At 34.7% G+C, this 21,006-nt stretch overlaps 1 protein-coding gene across 4 annotated transcripts in view; it reads right to left on the reverse strand.

The window, feature by feature from the left end:
• Window positions 1–21,006, reverse strand: part of MEF2A (myocyte enhancer factor 2A) — a 170,988-nt gene that overhangs the window by 97,559 nt on the left and 52,423 nt on the right. For all 4 annotated transcript variants that reach the window (XM_037832918.1, XM_037832920.1, XM_037832919.1 and 1 more), the window contains exon 3: window positions 3,850–4,026. In XM_037832918.1, coding sequence (XP_037688846.1) covers window positions 3,850–3,903 — 54 coding nt within the window. In that variant the 5' untranslated portion in view covers window positions 3,904–4,026. The remainder of the gene's footprint in view (window positions 1–3,849; window positions 4,027–21,006) is intronic.

Consider the following 21,006-nt stretch of genomic DNA (forward strand, 5'->3'; position numbering starts at 1 on the left):
CAGTCACTAAATAAATAAGCAAATAATAGTAATAAGCTTAGGCTGGGGAAATGGGGACAAAACACAGAATTGCTAAAATAAATTCTCTGACACATCCAGTTTCCAATAGAACATTACTATGCATGCAAAGAAACAAAAAAAATATGGCCCAAAAACTGGGCAATAAAAACTGTCTGTGAAATGACCAGAGGCTAAACTTAATAGAAAAAGATTTCAGAGTAGATATTATAAATATGTTCACAGAACTAAAGGGAAGCATGATTAAAGAAGTAAAGGAAGTCATGATGACATGTTTAAAAATGTGTACCTCTTTGTACAAAATAAAGCCACTACTTTCTTAATCTGGTTTACAGAAAAAATAACATCATGAAAGACTCAATATTCATGCATTATTCATCCCACAAAGTGAATAAGCAAGTAACTGCAGAAAAGTTCTGAAGCATCTGAGAAATTCTTCACGATTCCAATAGTTACATTTTAGTATCTTGTAAGGAAAATTAACCTTATTCTCTTTTTTTCAACATTTCTTTAACTATCCCCATACATTTATTCTTCCAGATAAGAACTCCAGATTAATTTTGCCAGACACCTCCCAACAACCCTACTAGGATTCTCATTAAATGTTAATTTACAGCCCTACTAGGATTATTACAAAAATGTTAATTTAATGCAGTATCAATACAGGAAGAATTGACAATATTAAGTCATCTTATTTAATAATATAGTATGTCCCTCCATTTACTCAAGTTTCTCTTTTACTTCTGTTAGGGGTGTGTGTATTTCTATGTGTGTATATTTGTGTTAAGTTTCACTACTTCACAGACACTGTACATATTTAATATTATATAGGTACTGCCTAAAATTTCCTCTTTGAACCACAAATATATATTTCAGTGCTATTAATTATGTTCACAATGTTGTGTTACCGTCACGACCATCCACCACCAAAACTTTCCCATCATCCCAAAAAGAAACTTTGCATTTTAAGCCTAACTCCTTATTCCCTACCCAACCCTGCCTCCTGGAAACCTATTTTCTAGATTTTTACCCTATAAATTTGCTTATTCTAATGATTTCATATCAGCAAGATCATAAAATATTTCACCTTTTGTGTCTGGCTTATTTCACTCAACATGATGTCTTCAAGGTTCATCCATGTTGTTGCATGTACAAGAACTTCATTCCTTTTTAAGGCTGAATAATATTCCACTGAGTGTATATACCACATTTTGCTTATTCATTCATTGGTTGATAGACACTTTAGGTTGTATATATGTTAACAGAATAAAATTATTTTTAAAAATCCATGGAATGGCACAACACAAACACTGAACCCTAAAGTTAAACCATAGACTATACTTAATAGCATAACCATAAAAATGTGCTTTCATCAATTGTAACAAATATACCACACCAATGCCAAGGTGTTAATAACAGGGTGGTATATGGGAACCTTGTATTCTATGGATGATTGTTCTGTAAACCTACAACTTCTCTAGTAAAAGAAATAACAAAATAAATAAATGCAGTAAAAAAAGTTATAATTACTAATCACTCCTCCCATAAATCAGATGCCACTGAAAACTACATCATGTAAAACCAACTCTGATTGAAAAAGCAGAACTTCCAATTAAGATCAAGCTTTTTAGCTTTTTAGCTGTCCATTTTGTTCTCTCTCTCACCTGTCTGCTTCCTCTCCATCACTACTGCCTTTGCGCCCAGTTCTCATCACTCCACACATGGAATGTTCTATTTATTAATTGTATTTCTGACAGAGCAATTGCTCTAAAATACAAATCTCAACATGTCACTGCCCTATTAAAAAATTCTTCAATGGTTCTCTATCATTTTAAAGATACAATCCAAACTTCAAAATGAGATTAATGGCCTATGATATGGTTCCTTCCTTATTTTCCAAGTTCATCTCCCAACACTCTAACTCCAAACATATTTAAGTACTTACGGTTTTCTCCAAATGCATGACACTGATACTTCCAAGCTTATTTATGCACTGTTCCACTTACCTGATGTGATTTTATCTGGCTAGCTCATACTTACAACTCAAAACTCCTCCTCCAGGAATTGTTCCCTGGATTATTCTACCATAGGTTGGTGGTTTCTTCCATACTCTTTCTCAGCACCTGAGCATACTACTACTTGCAATATACTTAAGTCTCCTATGTACGCTGTACATTTTTAATGAGTTCCTACTACCTAAAACAGACCCTCAGATGTAGCAGGAACTCAAATGTAGATGGATAAATGGTATCTCTTTTCTTGCACACAGAGTAATTTTCCCTCATTAATACCAAAATAATGAAACCATTAACTCAGAATCCACAAAATCAAAAATCAGTAAAATTAATATACCCTTTTAGGTTATGAAAAATTGTGCCTAATCTAACTAGAACAATACACTGCACAACTATTTCTTTTATATCTTTTCTCCATTCTCTGCCTAAACTGTTTGAGAGGAGAAATTCAAACAGTCCTTTCCCCTTTTGGCAGCTCAGCAAGAAGCTGGCTTAACAGGTAAGTTCAATGAAGAAACAGGCTAATTCTAGTCCCTAAGCTATAGTGGCTGGCTCCATCTATTTAACAAGATCATTTCCTCAACCTAAAAGATTCCATTACCCATTATCTCCAGCTCCCATTTCCCTGTAACCATTGTAGGTCCAGTATAGTAATGCCACTCTCAGATTGAAAAAGCAGAACTCCCAATTAAAGGATAATGAAAATTCAGAGGATCTTACGAGGTATGCTACTTCGCTGCCTGTATGTTATTCCTTAATTAACCCTATTTCACATTTATACTGCATATGCTCATAAAGCAGGTCCCCATGCTTCCTTTACAAGTCACAATGTTTGCTATCAAACCATTCCTTTAGAATGATGGAATGGTTATTTTATATACCTTTCCTACAACTTTATCATAATGGGTCATTTGTGTGAGCCACATGCTTTTGCTAAGGAATCTTCATGAGCTGAAATAAGGATCCTCTTCAGTTTGGTCTATGAACAACCCTAATGACACCCACTAACTTCCCTACCACCTGCTCAGTTGAGTTTTGTCTCCTATTATATCTGTATTGCCAGGTAAAATACAACTCAGGCGTTACAGAACAAATACTCAGTGCTGTTCTGTTCCCGGTAAACTTACAGAAACCCAGCTGTTCTTGAAACTTCTTCTGATATGCAACTTTCCCAAAGACAGCATCCCTCCCCTTGCATATGCCCTGAATATTAATTCAGATGCAATATTCTATGAAATAATTTTTCTTTCTATGAAATGTTGGCAAACATTTTCATAAAGGGCCAGAGAGTAAATATTTTAGGATTGTGGGCCCATACAGTCTCTGTGGCAACCAGTCAACTATGTCATTACAGTATGAAAGAAGCCATAGGCAGTATGTAAACAAATGGAATGACACTATTTTAATAAAGCTTCATTTATAAAAACAGGCAGTCATAAATTAAGAGATGATAACTTTAAGCAATAATCAATATATAGAATAAAAATCAAATACATAATAAAATATAAAAAAGATTAAATATATTATGATAAATCTAAACAATGGATGGTAGAGTGAGATTGCAGTGATTCTGCTTTATTTTTTACCTATATTTTCTATAATTAACAATGTATGACTTCCGTAATAATAAAAATAAAGTTTCTTTAAAGCACATGATGAAAAGCCACAATTTATTTTTATTGCTAAAATTTTTCCTTTATCTGGAAATAAAAATATTCAGTTGAAATTAAAGAAAAATCCAACCATTTTATCCTATGTTCTTTTGAAACATATATTTGTACATCAATTAAATACATGAATTGAAGTCTGCATTTACCTGTCGGTTCCTTTCATCCATTATGCGTGTGATTTGTATTTTCTTCCGCCCCATTTTCAGTCACCTTTCCTTTCTTATATTCCAAATACTTAATTCAAAAATTACTTTTCTTCAAAACTCTAATGCATTGTACTCAGCTTCTAGTCCAAGGGCTACAGCTGAAATTTTCTATACAATCTAAAAGAAAGAACAAATTAGAAGATATAAGTTCTACAGGTTTTCAGATCATAAAAAATATTATACAAATTTCAAAACTGCTTTCTTGCTGCAGAAAACATTATTAGTTGAAATTTCTGGTTATTTAAAAATAGTAAATTAAGATGAAGTCTTGGCAATTTTACCCCTAGGTATCTCTTGAGTGACTACATGCCCCTGGTTCAGGTTACAGGAATGCAATCATAACCTTTCAGTTTTTTTCCATGAATATAATAGCAACAACAAGAGCCAATACTTCCTGAGATTCTTCTAAGTGCCAGACACTTTTTTAGGTATTAATTCATTCAGTCCTCTGTATCCCTATTTATCCATTTATCTCCATGTATGTATCTCTCCATATCATGCTTTAAAGTTTCCTATGGTAAACTATATTCAGACAAGCTTTCTTTTGTTTTGTGTCTTATGTGGTATATCTATCGCCATACTTTCACTTTCATTTTTTCTGTATTCTCAAATTTAAGATTTTTCTTTTGTAATCATCTTTTACTTTCTTTTTTTAACGTTATTTTTTAAAATTTAATTTAATTATATTTAATGTAATTACAGATACATTTGGATTAAATGTCATCTCCCTGCTTGCTTTCTGTCTTTCCTTTCTTGTCTTTTTTTTTGATAATTTATTAATCCATATTTTCTTCTCTTTTAGTTTATGAGCCATACATACTATTCTTCTTCTTACAGTGATTACCTCATAGATTACCACAAATATTCTTGGCATATTGAAGTCCAAAGTGAATGAATACTTTTTTCCCATGAATGAACATATATATGAAGTGCTATGCTGATGATGGTGCTGGTAATGGTAAGAAATGAAAGACTTATTGCCTTTTAGTACAATCTTGTAAAAGCCAGATTTAGTAAATACTGGATTTTACATTATGGTTAGTGTTCGGTTTGCTAATGCTGCTGTTATGCAAAATATCAGAAATGGATTGGCTTTTATAAAGGGGGTTTATTTGGTTACAAATTTAGTCTGTAGGCCATGAAAATGTCCAAATTAAGGCTTCAACATGAGTATACTTTCACTGAAGGGTTAGGCAAAGATTTCTTAATAAAACATAACATTATCCACAAAGGAAAATAAAATAAAATAATATATTGGTTAACTTAACAACAAGAACTTCTGTTATAAGAATACATCAAGATATGGAAATGCTCAGGAATGATTATGGTTTACAAATTTTCTTGAGTATGGTAGGAACACGTTGGAAGCAATGTAGTTATTTTAGGTTATCTGTTTTTCTTATTCCTTTGTTTTCTTAGGGTCTGTTGATTTTCTTGCAGTATGGTAGGGACACATTGGAAGCAATGCAGTTATTTTAGGTTATTTGTTTTTCTTATTCCTTTGTTTTGTTTTGTTTGAATTTTGTTGTTTTTTTACCTTTTTGATAAAGTAAAGAAAAAGCCATTGCATTAAAAAAATTAGCTTCGATGTAGTTATTTTAGGTTATTAGGTTTTTCTTATGCCTTTGTTTGATTACGGTTTGTTAAAATTTTCTTGGGGAATGGTAGGAACATGTTGGAAGCAATGTGGTTATTTTAGACTATTTTTGTTTCTTAATTTTTTGCTTTGTTTTGTTTGAAATGTTGTGGGGTTTTTTTGTTGTTTAATTATTCGATAAATAAAGTTTAAAAAAATACATCAAGAGAATGAAAACTCAAGTTATCAAGTGGGAGAAGCTACACAAAGTACATTTATCCCTCAAAGCACTGAATGCAGAATACATAAGAACGCTCATAAATCAACAAGAAAAAGACAACTCAATTTGCAAAAAAAAAATAGCAGACTTGAACAGGCAATTCACAAAACAGGAAATCCAAATGGCCAGGAATGAGAAGGTGCTTAATGCTGCGGGTCACTAGAAAAATCCAAATGAAAACCAAATGGCATACAATTATATATATATAGCAGAACTGCTAAAATGGAGGGGAAAAAATCAGACTATATCAGGCAGCACCTGATATAGTTTACTCCTCTCAGGACTGTAAACTTGTACAACCACTTTGGAAAGTTTAACATGTATACTGTATGAACCAGCAATTCCACTGCAGAAATATACCTACACATACACACACATACCCCTTTATGTATATAAGGTTGTCAGAGCCAAACTATTGTGACCATGAATATTAACAGTCATACAATAAAATACGACATATCAGCAACAATGAATAAGGCCACTCAGATGATTAATATGGATGAATATCACAAACAAAATGTTGTAAGAAAGAAATCAGACATGAAACAGTCCATACAGAATTAGTCCATTTAAAGATCAAAAATACTCAAAATTAATCTATGGTTTTAAATAAGGATACTGGTTACTCTTGGGAGGATGAGTAGTGATTGGGAGATGCAAAGGGAGCTTTTCTAGGCTGTTGGTAATGTTCTTTTTCTTGATTCAGATGCTAAAACATATGTGTGCTCATTTTGTGACAATTCATTCAATTGTACCCTTATGATTACATACATTTCCTGATGTATTTTATACTTCAACTAAAAGTTCACAAAAAAATATGCATACATCTTTTAAATAATTTCAGGATCCTGATTTTATAATTCAAGCTAACCACTAACTCTTTAGGTACATGCCCTAATCATGTACCACTCTGTATGCTATTGTATACTTATTTTTCTTCACATCAATTCCCTTTTTTACTTTAATAAATATATTTTAAAACAACACTTTACTACTACTATAAAAGAAAAACTAGTATCGCTTGTCATAACTAGAAGATAGCCTTAAAAATAATGAAAATGAAATAGTAAACATTAAGATAAATGGAAACAATTAATTATAATTGTTGGTGTGCATGTGTGTATCATGACATTATTACTTACAGTTATTTATTTATAGAATATTTATTTTTCTATACAGTAAAGCTAAAGGAATTTCCCTGAAAATGGAAGCATTTAAAACTTACGTTTAGAACTGAAACCTACCTTTAGAAAGTTTTATCCTCCTGCTCATTCTCAACAATTCACATTTTACAAAATTTACAGTTCCTTTAGGAAACACAAATGTGCATTTGTCCCACAGAGAAAGTGAAATGCCTTATCCTTACCCTTGAAACATATTACCACTCTTTTTTATGTGTACATGGGAAATTGCAAGAAAAACTAGATGGAAAGCATTATCTTCTAATTTCCAAACATTTATGTTTTATGTAATATTAATATAATATTAATTCATGAGGTTAGACCTCATAGAAAGAAAACTGCAGTACTGTGAAGCTATGTGTATCCCAGAAAAAGACCATGTTCTTTTAATCCATTCCTGTGGGTGTAAACTTATTGTAGATGGGACTTTTTGATTAGGTTATTTCAGTTGAGGCCTGCCCCAAGGGGGGTCTTAATCCTCTTACTAATGTCCTTTACATGAGGATAAAAGAGACACAGAAGCTAAGAGAGAGACAGAAGCTAAAAGAGAGAAACATGCAGAAGCTGAGAGAAGCCACTGAAGGCAGAAGCTGGAAGCAACCAAACCCAGAAGAGAAGGACCAGCAGACGCTGCCATGTGCCTGCCTTCCCATGTGACAGAGGAGTCCTGGATCACTAGCAGCCTTTCTTCAGGAAGAAGATATAGTCTTGTTGATGTCTTCATTTGGACATTTTTCACAGCCTCAGAATTGTAAACTTGTTAAGTTAATAAATCCCCATAGTAAAAACCTACCTACTTCTGGTATATTGCATTTCATCATCCTTAGCAAACTAAAATACAAACCAAACAGAAAATACACAATACTGCTATATGTATGTTTTTAAATTTTTTCCTTAAACATTTTAGATATTTTTATTTGATTTCTACCTTTCTCTGTAAATACTTCAGAGGTGTTAATAGTACTAAAGAGGAAAAGAGAAAAAGTACTGAGTCAATATTGTTCCAGGATCAGTTTTAATCTGAACATTTTTCTTTACCAAATCTTAGTCAGACAGCTTGAAGAATGATGGTAGAATCCTTTAACTTTCAAATTACCTAAGAATCATCTTGTAGGAGGATAAGCAAACTGTCCAAAGTCTCAACTGGTTAAAAGAGCCAGGAACCTTTCTACTGTCACAGAGCAGTTTGCCCTATACTTTAGTCATCCATATACCAACTTCCCAATCTTTGCCCTAATCATGTACCACTCTGTATGCTATTGTATACTTATTTTTCTTCACATCAATTCCCTTTTTTACTTTAATAAATATATTTTAAAACAACACTTTATTACTACTATAAAAGAAAAACTAGTATCACTTGTCATAACTAGAAGCCTTAAAAATAATGAAAATGAAATATTAAACATTAAGATAAATGGAAACAATTAATTATAATTGTTGGTGTGCATGTGTGTATCATGACATTATTACTTACAGTTACCATGATTAAATAGTAATAGGTGTCATGTATTCATGGTAACTATAATTAATAACAAATCTAATTATCTGATTTATTAAAATACATACCTGAAAATGCATTCCTTTACTGAGAAGGATGGGATTATATATAGTTAGCATAAATGAGGGATTCAGCTCCATTTCACTCAGACAAGAAGACAACTCAAATTTTCAGTTTTAAGGTAAACCAGATCAAAGAATCCTATCTCCCATGTGTTCTTAATCAGAGGGGCAAAGGTATGGGCAACCATCTCTGATAAGACCAGAATTGTGAAGATTAATTCCTAATCAAAAAAATAAGTAATTCTTGATCAACTTTCATCAAGATAACTTCTGAAGCCTTCTTTCTAAATGTAAAAATATACTTGGCTATTTTCCACCAGTGATGGGAAATGGCTATTATTTCCATCCAAGCCATCATCCTATTTGGGAAAAATGCTTAAAAAAAAATCTATCGGATCTTTCAAGTATCTTTTCATAATATTCAAAATACATTCAGCCAGTTCATCAGGTGAGTTTGTAGCCAGATGATTCAGACTATGAGTTTTCTATCATGTATTATTTGGTTGAATGAAGAAATGAAGTTAAATTCAAAGGCCATGGTGCATAATAACAACAACAAAACACTTTACACACATTATCTTTTTAAATTCTTACAACCTCCCTAGGAGATAGGCATTATTGTATTATTGCCATTTTATATCCATGAAAACTGAACCCAGGCAGTTGATATCGCTTTCCCAAAAGCCCAGCTGCCTAGAGTTAAGACTCAACCCAGGTCTGTGTGACTCTTCCAGAAGAGTGCTCTAACAGCTATCCTCTGCTGCCTCTGTAAGAGAAGAACAGGGATCAGAAGCTTAAGCCTTGTAACAGTTTTCCCAAAGCAGCTAGTCACAGGTACCATGAACCAGCCTTGACCAGTTGGGACTCTGGGATAGCCCAGGTCAGTAGTCTTGCCACTGTTAGCCCAACTCAACCAACAGGAGAGGAAGAAGGGGCCAAGGACTAAAAATACCAGCCAGATAAAGAAATTCTCACAGTCACTCCCACAGTCTGGTTCCTTTTACTCTGTGGAGAATTATTAGTTAACTCTCTAAAACATCCATAATGTCTCTTTTAAGCTGCTCTGAGAACAAGGGAATAATATTCAAGCATAACTTATACCTTCTTAAGGATATAAACAGCACTTAAGGTCTTCCTGCTAAACACTCCTAATAAGAATAGTTACTCCCATTAGTTAATAAAAGAAATATCAACACATTAGACAAATCAGATCTAAACAGAAATGTTAATACAACAGAGTTTACGAACTCTAAGGAATATGAACTTGGATGGTTAACGAAATTTTTACCTTTTACATATTCCATGTTCAACATTTATGCCAACTGCTTTTTAGCAAGTTTTTATATTTTAAAAAACCGTAAAATTTACCTAAAATTCATTTACAAATCTTTAATATAGCCTTTTTCTTCCCAATCCACAGTAATGATTCCTTTAATTCAAAGCATATCAATCAGAAACAATCTTAAAATGTAAATTACCCCTAGTTGTGACCTCAAAAAGGAAAGAATTCCTTAAATAAATCTTTCTAAAATGTGAGAGTAAAAAATCACTCTCAGTGTATACGTAAGTTCTATGTCTTATCACGTGAGTATGTTTCTTCAACACTATTGTTTTTAAATGAGATTTAAAGAAACAATTTTCATCATTTTAAGATTCATTAAATTTATTTAGGGTTGAGTACACATGAAATGTGTTTTTAATGCATAAAAATCACAGTGGATAGCTGCAAAGGACTTGGGAGGGGGGGCGGAATCAAGGGAAAATGTGATCATTTTGCATACTGACGAAAGGTAATTCACACTGCTGAAACCTCAAGACTCCCCTTTTTAAAGAACCAAAATAAACCCAAGACACTTGGCTGATACTTCCCCAACCCCAAACAAATTGGTTACTCTTTTATACATAAAACTGAAATCGTTCTGGCAGCAAAAGATTGTGATAGCAATGAAAGTTTGTAAACTGTAATTCAATCTCTTTTACTTGTTCTCAAAGTGCAAGTTGCAGGATTCTCATAATCTTTCAGTAGTGCTTCTCCTGTAAACAATCTATCATTTTGCTTGGCAAAGGGAGTTTCTGAATTAAGTCTATTCTGGTATACGATGTATAACAAAACAACACAGGTACTGCAAAGAACACACCTGCATGAACTCTGATTCTGAACTGGTCAGATGTAAGTAACTGAGACCTGAATAACAAAAAGCTCCACTTTCAGAGTTCCTGACTGAATGTTCAATTAGATCAACTACAGAGGTATGTACTTCTACATCCAGTTGTTCATAAAAGCTAAACCTACCAACTGAGAGCTCTATTCTTGTGTGGAGTGTTTGGCCACGAGAGCAAAGGCTCAAACTTAAAAGATAACGGACATCACAACTATCCCAAACAAGAAAACAACCATCTGGCACATTTGCTACCTTCCCTTCTGACTCCCAGGCATGTCATCGGCCCCCAGTACCATCCTTGTTTTGCAAGTTTTTTCAAAACTTCTGTAAGGTTTACCACAACCATAGGACCACTATTTTGCACAAGGACATAAACTTTTGCAACCCAAGAAGCAGAGTTAGGATTGAAATTCAAATGACACCGTATACTTTCAGACACTAACTTCCTTTGGATTTGATTATTCTGCACTGGAGGTAGCAATGGTGAGAGGGGAGAGATGTCATCGTGACTGGCTCTTGGGCTCTGCAGCATGATGCCTATGGTGCCAATCAACAAGCCACTCACAGGCTGGTACACAGATATCTGGGGCAGTCACCCTGCAAGGCTGAGAATTCAGTTTACATTGTAAATCTGCTACTTGCACAATGAGACACTGGGCTTGGTTTTCAGAGATCTCAAGTCTGCGGTCACAGGAAGTAAGATTTTCTTTCAGGGCACACATAGAAACTTTCACATCTTTCATTCGGCACTTAAGCTGCAAATTTGAACACTTCAGCTCATCCCTTTCAACGTATCTAGGAACAAACAGCCAACACCATTATACCTTTTAACTCCAAAAAATTGTTAGGGTGTCAAAAACACTCTCACTCTGAGCCTTGCCTCTTATAAGCATATGGTTAGTTAAATCAAATGGTGATATATTGCCAACTCATGCCATGGATAGTCAATGCCATCTTGATTACTGGAAACAGAGTCATTAGTGCCTTTGAATCTAATCAAAGTAGAAAACCAATTGCAAAAACCCATTTTTAAGATTCTGTTTCTCAAGAACCACTCCCAGAACTAAAGCTTCTCTAGGGAAACAGAACCAACAGGAGATAATCTGTAAATATGAGATTTTATACAAGTGTTTCACACAACTGTGGGGATGCATAAGTCCAAATTCCATAGGGAAGGCTGCAAGTTGGCAACTCCGATGAAGGTTTTCGATAAACTCCCCAAGAGAGATGGGCTGGCTGTAGTAGAGGTGAAAATTCTCTCCTGTGACTGCTGAAGTCATGATTTCTACTTTTAAAGCCTTCAACTGATTGGATTAAACATTTCACCTTGAGGGGGACAGTCCCCTTAGTTGACTGTAGATGTAATCAGCCATAGATGCAATCAACTTACGGATGATTTAAATCCATGAAATGTCCTCACAGTAGCAGATAGGCCAGTGCTTGCTTGACCAGACAACTGGGCACCATTACCTAGCCAAGTTGACACATGAACCTAACCATCACACATCTCAAGAAACTTTCAACTTGATCACCTTTCCATTGTATTTCTACCACCATAAAATGTGATTCTTTCAATTTTAGTTGATTTAGTTATATCTAAAGAATTTAGATAAATTTTAAACCAAATAAACTATCTAAAACAGTATTATATATTTAAGAGGATATGCACTTAACATTAATTACTAATGAGAGAAAGTGAATGAATATGTTTGTTGCAACATTCTCAGTTCTGCACAGGAAAGGATTTTTTTTTTTAAATACTCTTTTATTGAGGTATATTCACACACCCTACAATCATCCATACTGTACTATCAACTATTCACAGTAACTACAGTTGTGCATTTATCACCAAAATCAATTGTTGAACATTCTCCTTATTCCAAAAGAAATAAAAATAAAAGTAAAAAAGAACATCTAAAACATTCCATTCCACCATCCCACCCCATTCTTCATTTAGTTTTTGTCCCCATTTTTCCACTCATCCATCCATACACTGGACAAAGGGAGTATGAGCCACAAGGTTTTCACAATCACACAGTTACAACATGTAAGCCACATAGTTATGCAATAATCTATAAGAATCAAGGCTACTGGCTTGCAGTTCGACAGTTTCAGGTATACACAAAAGGATTTTAAAATCCAACTACTCAAAAAAAAACTCTACTTTATTCAGCACAATAAAGTTAAAAAGCCACTGATGGGAGTTTTGCTTCACCTTAGGGTGTAGAAAGCTGCAAGAAAACATTGCTTCCATCCTAACAGATAAAAAGTCTAATAAACTACAAAAGCATAAATTTTCTTGAGCCTATCAAAAAGCTGAGGTTGCAATGCAGCAAGGTGAATGGAATTCCAAAAGATGACAAGACCCTCTAAACACTTTGAACTGATTCACTTTTGGAAGAACACAGGAGAAAAAGGCTGCTGCCATAAAAGCAAGTAAGAATAAAATAGCTGAAATTTTAACATATTCTTAAAGGCTGAGTGGAGCAGTATGACAGTTCAGAATCCCTGGAAACCCCATACAAGAGGGGATTCTGATCTTTTCCATGGGCCTGTATCATGGGCTCAAAAGCCATCAGTGGCTTTTTAACTTAATTGTGCTGAATAAAGTAGAGTTTTTTTTTTTTGTTTTTTTTTTTGAGTAGTTGGATTTTAAAATCCTTTTGTGTATACCTGAAGCCCCCTTGGTGACACACAAACACAAAATCCTATCTATTTCAGGACCCTTCTCCTGAATGAAGCAAAAACCCTTAAACCACTAGAGGGGCAAGAAACTGCCCAGGCCCCTAGGTCCAGGTAAAGACCCACTGACTGGAAGGTGCCGGAGATATAAAAGCTGACAACCACTGGTAGAGGGCTAAGAATTCCTCCTGTACCTGAAGGAAGTTAAATGAGTAGCATTTTTAAGTACTGAAAGAAAAAATTTATCAACCCAGAGTCTTACACCCAGCAAAAATATCTTTCAACAATGAAGACAAGACAAAAACTCTTATAGACAAGAAAAAGCTCAAAGAATCCATTGCAAGCGCAGTATCAAGCATTAAATGAAGTTCTCCAGGCAGAAAAATTATGACAGTAGATGAAAACTGGCTCTACACAAAGAAATGAAGACTGCCAGAGACTGTAAAAATGGGAGTGAATGTCAAAACATTTTTAAAATTTTTAATCTCTTTAAAATACAACTGATCATCTAAAACAAAACAAAAAAGTAATGTATTGTGGGGTTGATAACGCATGTACTAGTACAGTTTATGAACACAATAGTAAAGTCAGGGAGTGGGGGAAAAGTATACTGTTGTAAGGTTATCCAACTTTAAGTGAAATGATGTATTATTATTATTTGAAAGAGGACTGTAATAAAGTTAAAGATGTATATTGGAAACCACAGAGCAGCCACTACATACAGGAGCGTGTGTGGGTGTGCGTGGGGGTGTGTGTAAAATGGTACTAACAATCAATTCTACACAGGATTTTGTGAGAATTCATTGAGATAAAGTTCTTGTTCAGAACTTGGAATATATTAGCTGTTTAAAAAAATGATAGTCATTACTGTATTATTACTCAGGTTATTCCAATTCCAAGTACACATATGTTGGCCATAAAAGTTATGAGAGCAGAATGGGTGTAGCTGCCACCCAGGGAACACCTAAAAGGCAAAGGGGCCAAAAAGGGGAGTGGAAAAGCAAACAAAAGATCCTTTTAAGTCCTGCCAATTTAATAGGTTACTCACAGAAATTCATCAGATAATATAAACCTATAAAAATTTACACTCATAATGGGAGGAAGAGCTAGCTATTTGGAAGAAATCTGTCATCTTATTTTATGAAAGGAAAAAGCATCTCTTACTTTACCTTAATTGACAGTTCATGACTTTAAACACATTGTATTGTCTCTTTTCAACACCTTTTAATTTTATACCACAACCATCACAAAATAAGTGGACTGTTATTGATAGGGTTTTTTAATTGTCTAAGAAGCTTCTGACTGCAGAGGAACACGTATTATTCTCTGTGCTTTTTTAAATATTCATTTCCATAAAATATATAAAATGTAACTAAAAAATAAACCTCAGTTAGGTCTTCAGGAGACAATTTGTACTCTTTTGGTTGAAAACATGAAAATAAAAGATTAAACAGAAAATAAACTAGAATTTTTAGAAGCAATCAGGACAACAAAGCTTATGGGTAATTAATTGCTGCTGTTTTCCTCCCCAAGGGCATAAATACAGTCTAGGTCAACTACAAATTGTTTAGGGACCCCTTAATGCTACTAGGGAAGGACAGCTAACTAAACAAATAAATTTAGAATGAAAAAGTGGAACACAAAGATGACAAAAGAATAGGTAGAAGAGGGTACTGAGTTACCAATCCTGGAACTACCCTAACTCTGGACTCCTTTTTGTAAGAGAACATAAAATTCTTACTGTATAAGCAATTTTTGGTTGGCCTTTCTGTTACTTGAACCAGAAAGCATCCTAACTGATAACATCCATGAAGGTAATTTTAATAGCTGATTATAAGCTGTTCCCAAAAGGACAAGTAAACTGTAGATCATTCAAAAATGTTTTAATTAGGTCCTTTTCATATCAAATCATAAATATTTTTCCTTGATCTATCACTTCATTTTGCAATTTTTTTTTATGCTAGCCATAAGAAGCTGCACTTACAGTAACTCTAAAGTACTGATAAGGCCAAAATCTCCTAAGTAAAAACAGTAGATGATACAGAAGCAAAGGAATAGAAAGCAAAAATGCCTTATAAAGATAGACCATACAACAACACACATACAACCTTATAAATGAAAATGTTTCCCACGCAATTCTACAGAAAGATGCCTTTTACTGATTGTCTACAGTAACTCAGGATAACACAATATTTACTAGAAAAGATGATGTATGAATTAAGTACTCAACTAAAAACCACCAAACAAAAGGAGTGCTGAGTGACAGATGCTGGCATTCAAAGCAGAGCAATCAATTCTTGACTAATACACACAGATCATAATCATAAGCCAAAAAAAGACAAATTAATAAATGACTATAATCAAGACAAAGCAGAAAACAGTTAAACAGCAACCTTGCTGATTTAGCTACACATTGCTTACCTCCAACAGTGCTTCAAAATTCTCACATACAGCCAACAAATCAAAATTCAGTATCTGTTTTAGAAAGGTTCTGCTGGCTTCTCTTTACAATAATAAAAAACCCATCCACAGCTCTTAATGGTGTACAAATCAACCAAAAGAAAACTGAATACAGGATTACTTTACAGTCATTCAGTACCCAAAAACACATCCAACATCATCAACTGACAGCAAAAGTGAAGGCAGATGACAGGTGATTTATTTCTCATATATACCTCAGACAAAGTCTTTCTGAATACCTACCAACCAGGTTTACTAAAAAATAATATTTCAAAGCCAAATTCTAAAGAAGGAGTTAGACTGTTAATACTAAGCTTAACTGCCCATCACTGATTTTTAGTAGGCAGCAGCAAGTACTGGTAAGGTAAAAACCTTGAAATCTGGTGCTAATTAAAGCCAATTTCTAAGATACATTATGCTATGTTAATGCATTACCTTATTTTTTTTCTGTCATCTCAAAACTAAGGAAGAAACAGAAGAAATTTAAATAACTGATGTAATTGTGCAAGATCAAAATGCAGTCCTATACAAATGCTAACATTCTCTACTGCCTATAAAAAGCTAGTCAAGATTTCAATATTGTAATTGCATCTAATTTTTTCAGAGATACAGAATGAACACCAATTTAGTGGGCAATATTTCCACTGATCTCTTCTAAAATAATTTTCATAAAAAGTCTTTTTTATGAAAATTTTATGTACCAGTCTGAATGTATTATGTCCCCCAAATGCCATTATCTTTGATGTAATCTTGTGTGGGCACACCTATCAGTGTTAATTAGATTGTAATTCTTTGTGTGTTTCCATGGAGATGCATCCCACCCAACTGTGGGTGATGACTTTGATTGGATAATTACCATGGAGGTGTTGGCCCACCCATTGGGTGGGTCTGAATTAAATAACTGGTGCACTATTTAAGATCAGACAGAAGGACCGAGCTTGCTGCAGCCAACAGGGACACTCTGAAGAAAGCACAGGAGCTGCAGATGAGACACAGTTTGAAAACGGCCATTGAAAGCAGACTCTTGCTCCAGAGAAGCTGAGAGAGGACAAATATCCCAAGTGCAACTAAGAGTGATATTTTTGAGGAACTGCAGCCTAGAGAGGAATGTCCTGGGAGAAAGCCATTTTGAAACCAGAACTTGGAGCAGACACCAGCCACATGCCTTCCCAGCTAACAGAGGTTTTCCAGACACCATTGGCCATCCTCCAGTGAAGGTACCCAATTGTTGATGACTTACCTTGGACACTTTTTGGCCTTAAGACTGTAACTTTGTAACCAAATAAACCCCCTTTATAAAAGCTGATCCATTTCTGGTGTTTTGCACTCAGGCAGCACTAGCAAACTAGAACACCGTGCATACATGTATAAGATACCTATTATTTATTTAAAAGTATCTCCATTTCCTCAGCTGTTTATCTTCTAAGTTTAATCTATAATTTTAGAACACTATCTATAATTTATTTTAAAAACACAGACTGTAGTTTGATATAAGGTAATCAGTAAATCTTTTCAGGTTCCTCAAGAGAGAATCCTCATTTTTAAATCAACGCAATTCTTATTTTTAAGCAGTATATTCGAAAAAATACTAACCTTAGGGTTAAAAGACCCAATTTTAAATCCTAGCTCTGCCACTAAATAGCTATTAAAGATCTTGAAAAAGTCAATCTCTCTGAGCCATACAGTTTCTTCATTTATAAAATGGAGCACATTTCATTCACAGGCCATATGAATGTTAACATAAACAAGAAAATGTATTAAAGTATCTGTATCACAACATAGACTATGCACAGGTCTTCCATAAAAGTTCCACAAATGTTCTCTCACTCAGTCACTCTCAGTGTCCTTTGGTTGGACAGCTCAAATATTACCTAGAAATAGCATATGGTCATGGGTAAGAAGACAGGATCTGTTCAGCTACGTGGATTTAAACCTCAGCTCTACCATTTATTAGATGCGTAACCTCGAGGAAGTTATTCAACTTCTCTAAGATCCAGGTTTCATGTCTAAAAAAATGAGATTAAAAGAGATAACATATACAAAGCACTTAGCTAGTGTCCAGCACAAATAAGTGCTCAGTAAATTCTGACTATTATTATATTATTTAATATGAAAACAATGTGGCAGGTTGAGTTATGTATCCCAGGAAAAAAACATGCTCTTAATCTTAATCTGTGGGTATAAAACCCACCATAAATAGGACCTTATTAAAATATTACTTTTAGTTAATGTATGGCCAACTAAATTAGAACGGGTCTTAATCCTATTACTAGAAGCCTTACAGAGAAGGCCACAGGGGGAAGCCAGAAGTCAATGAAACCTGGAAGAAAAAGGAGTGGACAACACCATGTGATAGGAAAGGCAAGGAACCTCAAGGATTGCCAGCCCGCCAGAATGCTACCAACTCCAGGAGGAAAAAAGTCTTTCAGGCTCCAAAACAGTGAGACAATAAATTCCCAATGTTTAAGTCAACCCATTGTGTGGTATTTGTCAGAGCCGCCAGAAAACTAAGACAGTTTTTAGTACGAGAAAGTGAGATGCTGCTACTACCAATACCTAAAAATGTGGAAACAGCTTTGAAATTGAGTAATGGGTAGAGACTGGAAGAACTGTGAGATGCTTACAGAAAAAGTTTACAATGCTTTGAAGAGATTGTTGGTAGAATTATGGATGTAAAAGGTACTTTCAATGAGGCCTTAAAAGGAAACAATGAATGTGTTACTGGAAACTGGAGGAAAAGTGATCCCTGTTATAAAACGATAAAGAACTTGGCAAAGTTGTGTTCTTATGTTAGATGGAAGGCATAACTTGCAAGCCATGAATCTGGATATTCATTTAGCTGAGAAGATTCCCAAGCTAAGTGTGGAAGGTGCAGCCTGGTTACTCCTTGCAGCTTACAGTAAAATGTGAGAGGGAAGGGATTAGCTGAGAATTAAACTCTTCAGCATAAAGGAAATAAAAATTGATGATTTTGAAAATTCTCAGCTTATCAAGATGTTCTGACACTAGAGCCAGAAGCAGCTCTCTCAGGGATCTCCCTGAACTTCTGAAAAGTGAGTCCCAAGAGAACAGGGTTCCATGTGAGGATTTAACTGAACAACCTATTGCTAAAGAAGGTGTGGCTAAACATGGATCCAGTCAGACATCTCAAAATGAGTCAGGACGGGAAATGCAGTTATCCAGAAAGGATCCGTAGAAAGTCATTTTGTCTGATGATGTGGACCTCCTTGAACAACATACAAAGCCAACAAGGTTTTGTGAAATCTGTATGAACAGAAGCACTGCCTAAAAGGGACAGAAAAGGGATGAAAAGAAGAATGGCAGGGTCTTTTCCCTGGGCTCAAGAGGGATTTGTCATAGCAGCCAGGAAATTCAGACAAACTATAAAAACAATCATTAGATTTTTTTAAAGTAACTATTCTTGACAGCTTGGGCTGATAGTAAAATAAATTTATTAATGTCAAGAAAATCAAAAGGCACATTCTCAAATTGCTGTGAAATGTGCATGAAAAGCAAATACCTGAAACTCATGATATCAAGCTACTCTATCACATACTCAACTGCTCAACTTGGGTGTCAGACATATATCTCAAAATCCAAATTTCTTCAAACCAAACACATCAAATCTATTATTTTCTGTATTCACACCAGTCCCTACCTATTCCAGTCCAATCTTTGTGCTGCTACCTACAATGTTTCTAAATAGCATATTGCAAGTTTATACCAAAATCATGAACAGCGTCTGCAAAGAGAAGTTCTAACCTTCTGAAAGTCTCCATCTCCCTACTCGGCACATCAGCGCTGATACCTCCCCTACCCTTCAAGGATATAGTCTTAAGCACTTGCAAAGGAATCAGAGTTTCCACTTACTTCCAATTATTACTCCTACTTCCAGGTAACTTAAATAAAACAATCCTCCTAATCCCAATTCTCAAAGAATTAGAATAATCACAATTGCTAGATATCAACAGGGCTGGCCCTGGGTGGGTATCATCTGGATTGAGGTTGACTCAGTTCCTACTGTCACTTGCTATTTATGCATAGAACAGTAATAATCATACATTTCAAGAAAGAAGTCAATAAAAATCATTGATTTAACATAGCATCTCTCAATTTAAATGGATACCAGATTCAGGTGAGATTTCACAAAGATGATCACATCAAATTGGAGATGGAAAAAGAATCAATGAAACTTGAAGAGAAGACAAAAGAAATTATACAGTTTGAATAGCAAAAAGAAAAAAGAATGAAGAAAAGGAAACAGAGCTTGAGCGATCTGTGGGACACCATCAAAAACATGGGAGTATCAGAAGAAAAACAAGAGAAAGGATCAGAAAGAATACTTGGAGAAATACTTGCTCAAAACTTCACAAATTTGATGAAAGACACAGATATACAATGCTGAAAAGCACAAAGAACTCCAAATAAGGTAAACTCAAAGAGATACACACTGCGATACATTATAATTAAGTACTGAATGCCAAAGACAAAGAGTCCTGAGATCAGGAAGAGGGAAGCAACAAGTCTTGTAAAAGAGAGCTTTGATAAGATTAAGTGCTAATCTTTCATCAGAAACCATGGAGGCAAAAAAGCAGTGTTGTCACACATTTAAAGACCCAAAAGAAAAAAAATTGTCAACTAAGAATTCTGTATCCAGCAAAACTTTCCTTCAAAACTGAGGAAGGCAAGGGTAATCCCCCTGGCAACGCAGGTCACGACTCCCAGGAATGAGCCTGGACCTGGCATCGTGGGACTGACAAAACCATCTTGATCAAAATGAGGAAGAGAAATGAAACAAAATAAAGTTTTAGTGGCTGAGAGATTTCAAACGGAGTTGAGAGGTATCTCTGGAGGGTATTCTTAAGCACTATATAGATATCCCTTTGTAGTTTTTACTGTATTGGAATAGCTAGAAGGGAATACCTGAAACTGTTGAACTGCAACCCATTACCCTTGATTCTTGAAGACAACTGTGTAACCATATACCTTACACAGTGTGAACTGTGTGACTGTGAAAACCTTGTGGCTCACACTCCTTTTATCTAGTATACAGACAGATGAGTAGAAAAATGGGAACAAAAATTAAATCAATAATAGGGGGCATGGGGGGATGGGATGTTTTGGGTATTCTTGTGTTTTTATTCTTACATATTTTTTTTTGGAGTAATGAAAATGTTCAAAAACTGCTTTTGG

This window comes from Choloepus didactylus, chromosome 4 (genome assembly GCF_015220235.1).
Source record: "Choloepus didactylus isolate mChoDid1 chromosome 4, mChoDid1.pri, whole genome shotgun sequence".
In the NCBI taxonomy this organism is placed as follows: domain Eukaryota; kingdom Metazoa; phylum Chordata; class Mammalia; order Pilosa; family Megalonychidae; genus Choloepus; species Choloepus didactylus.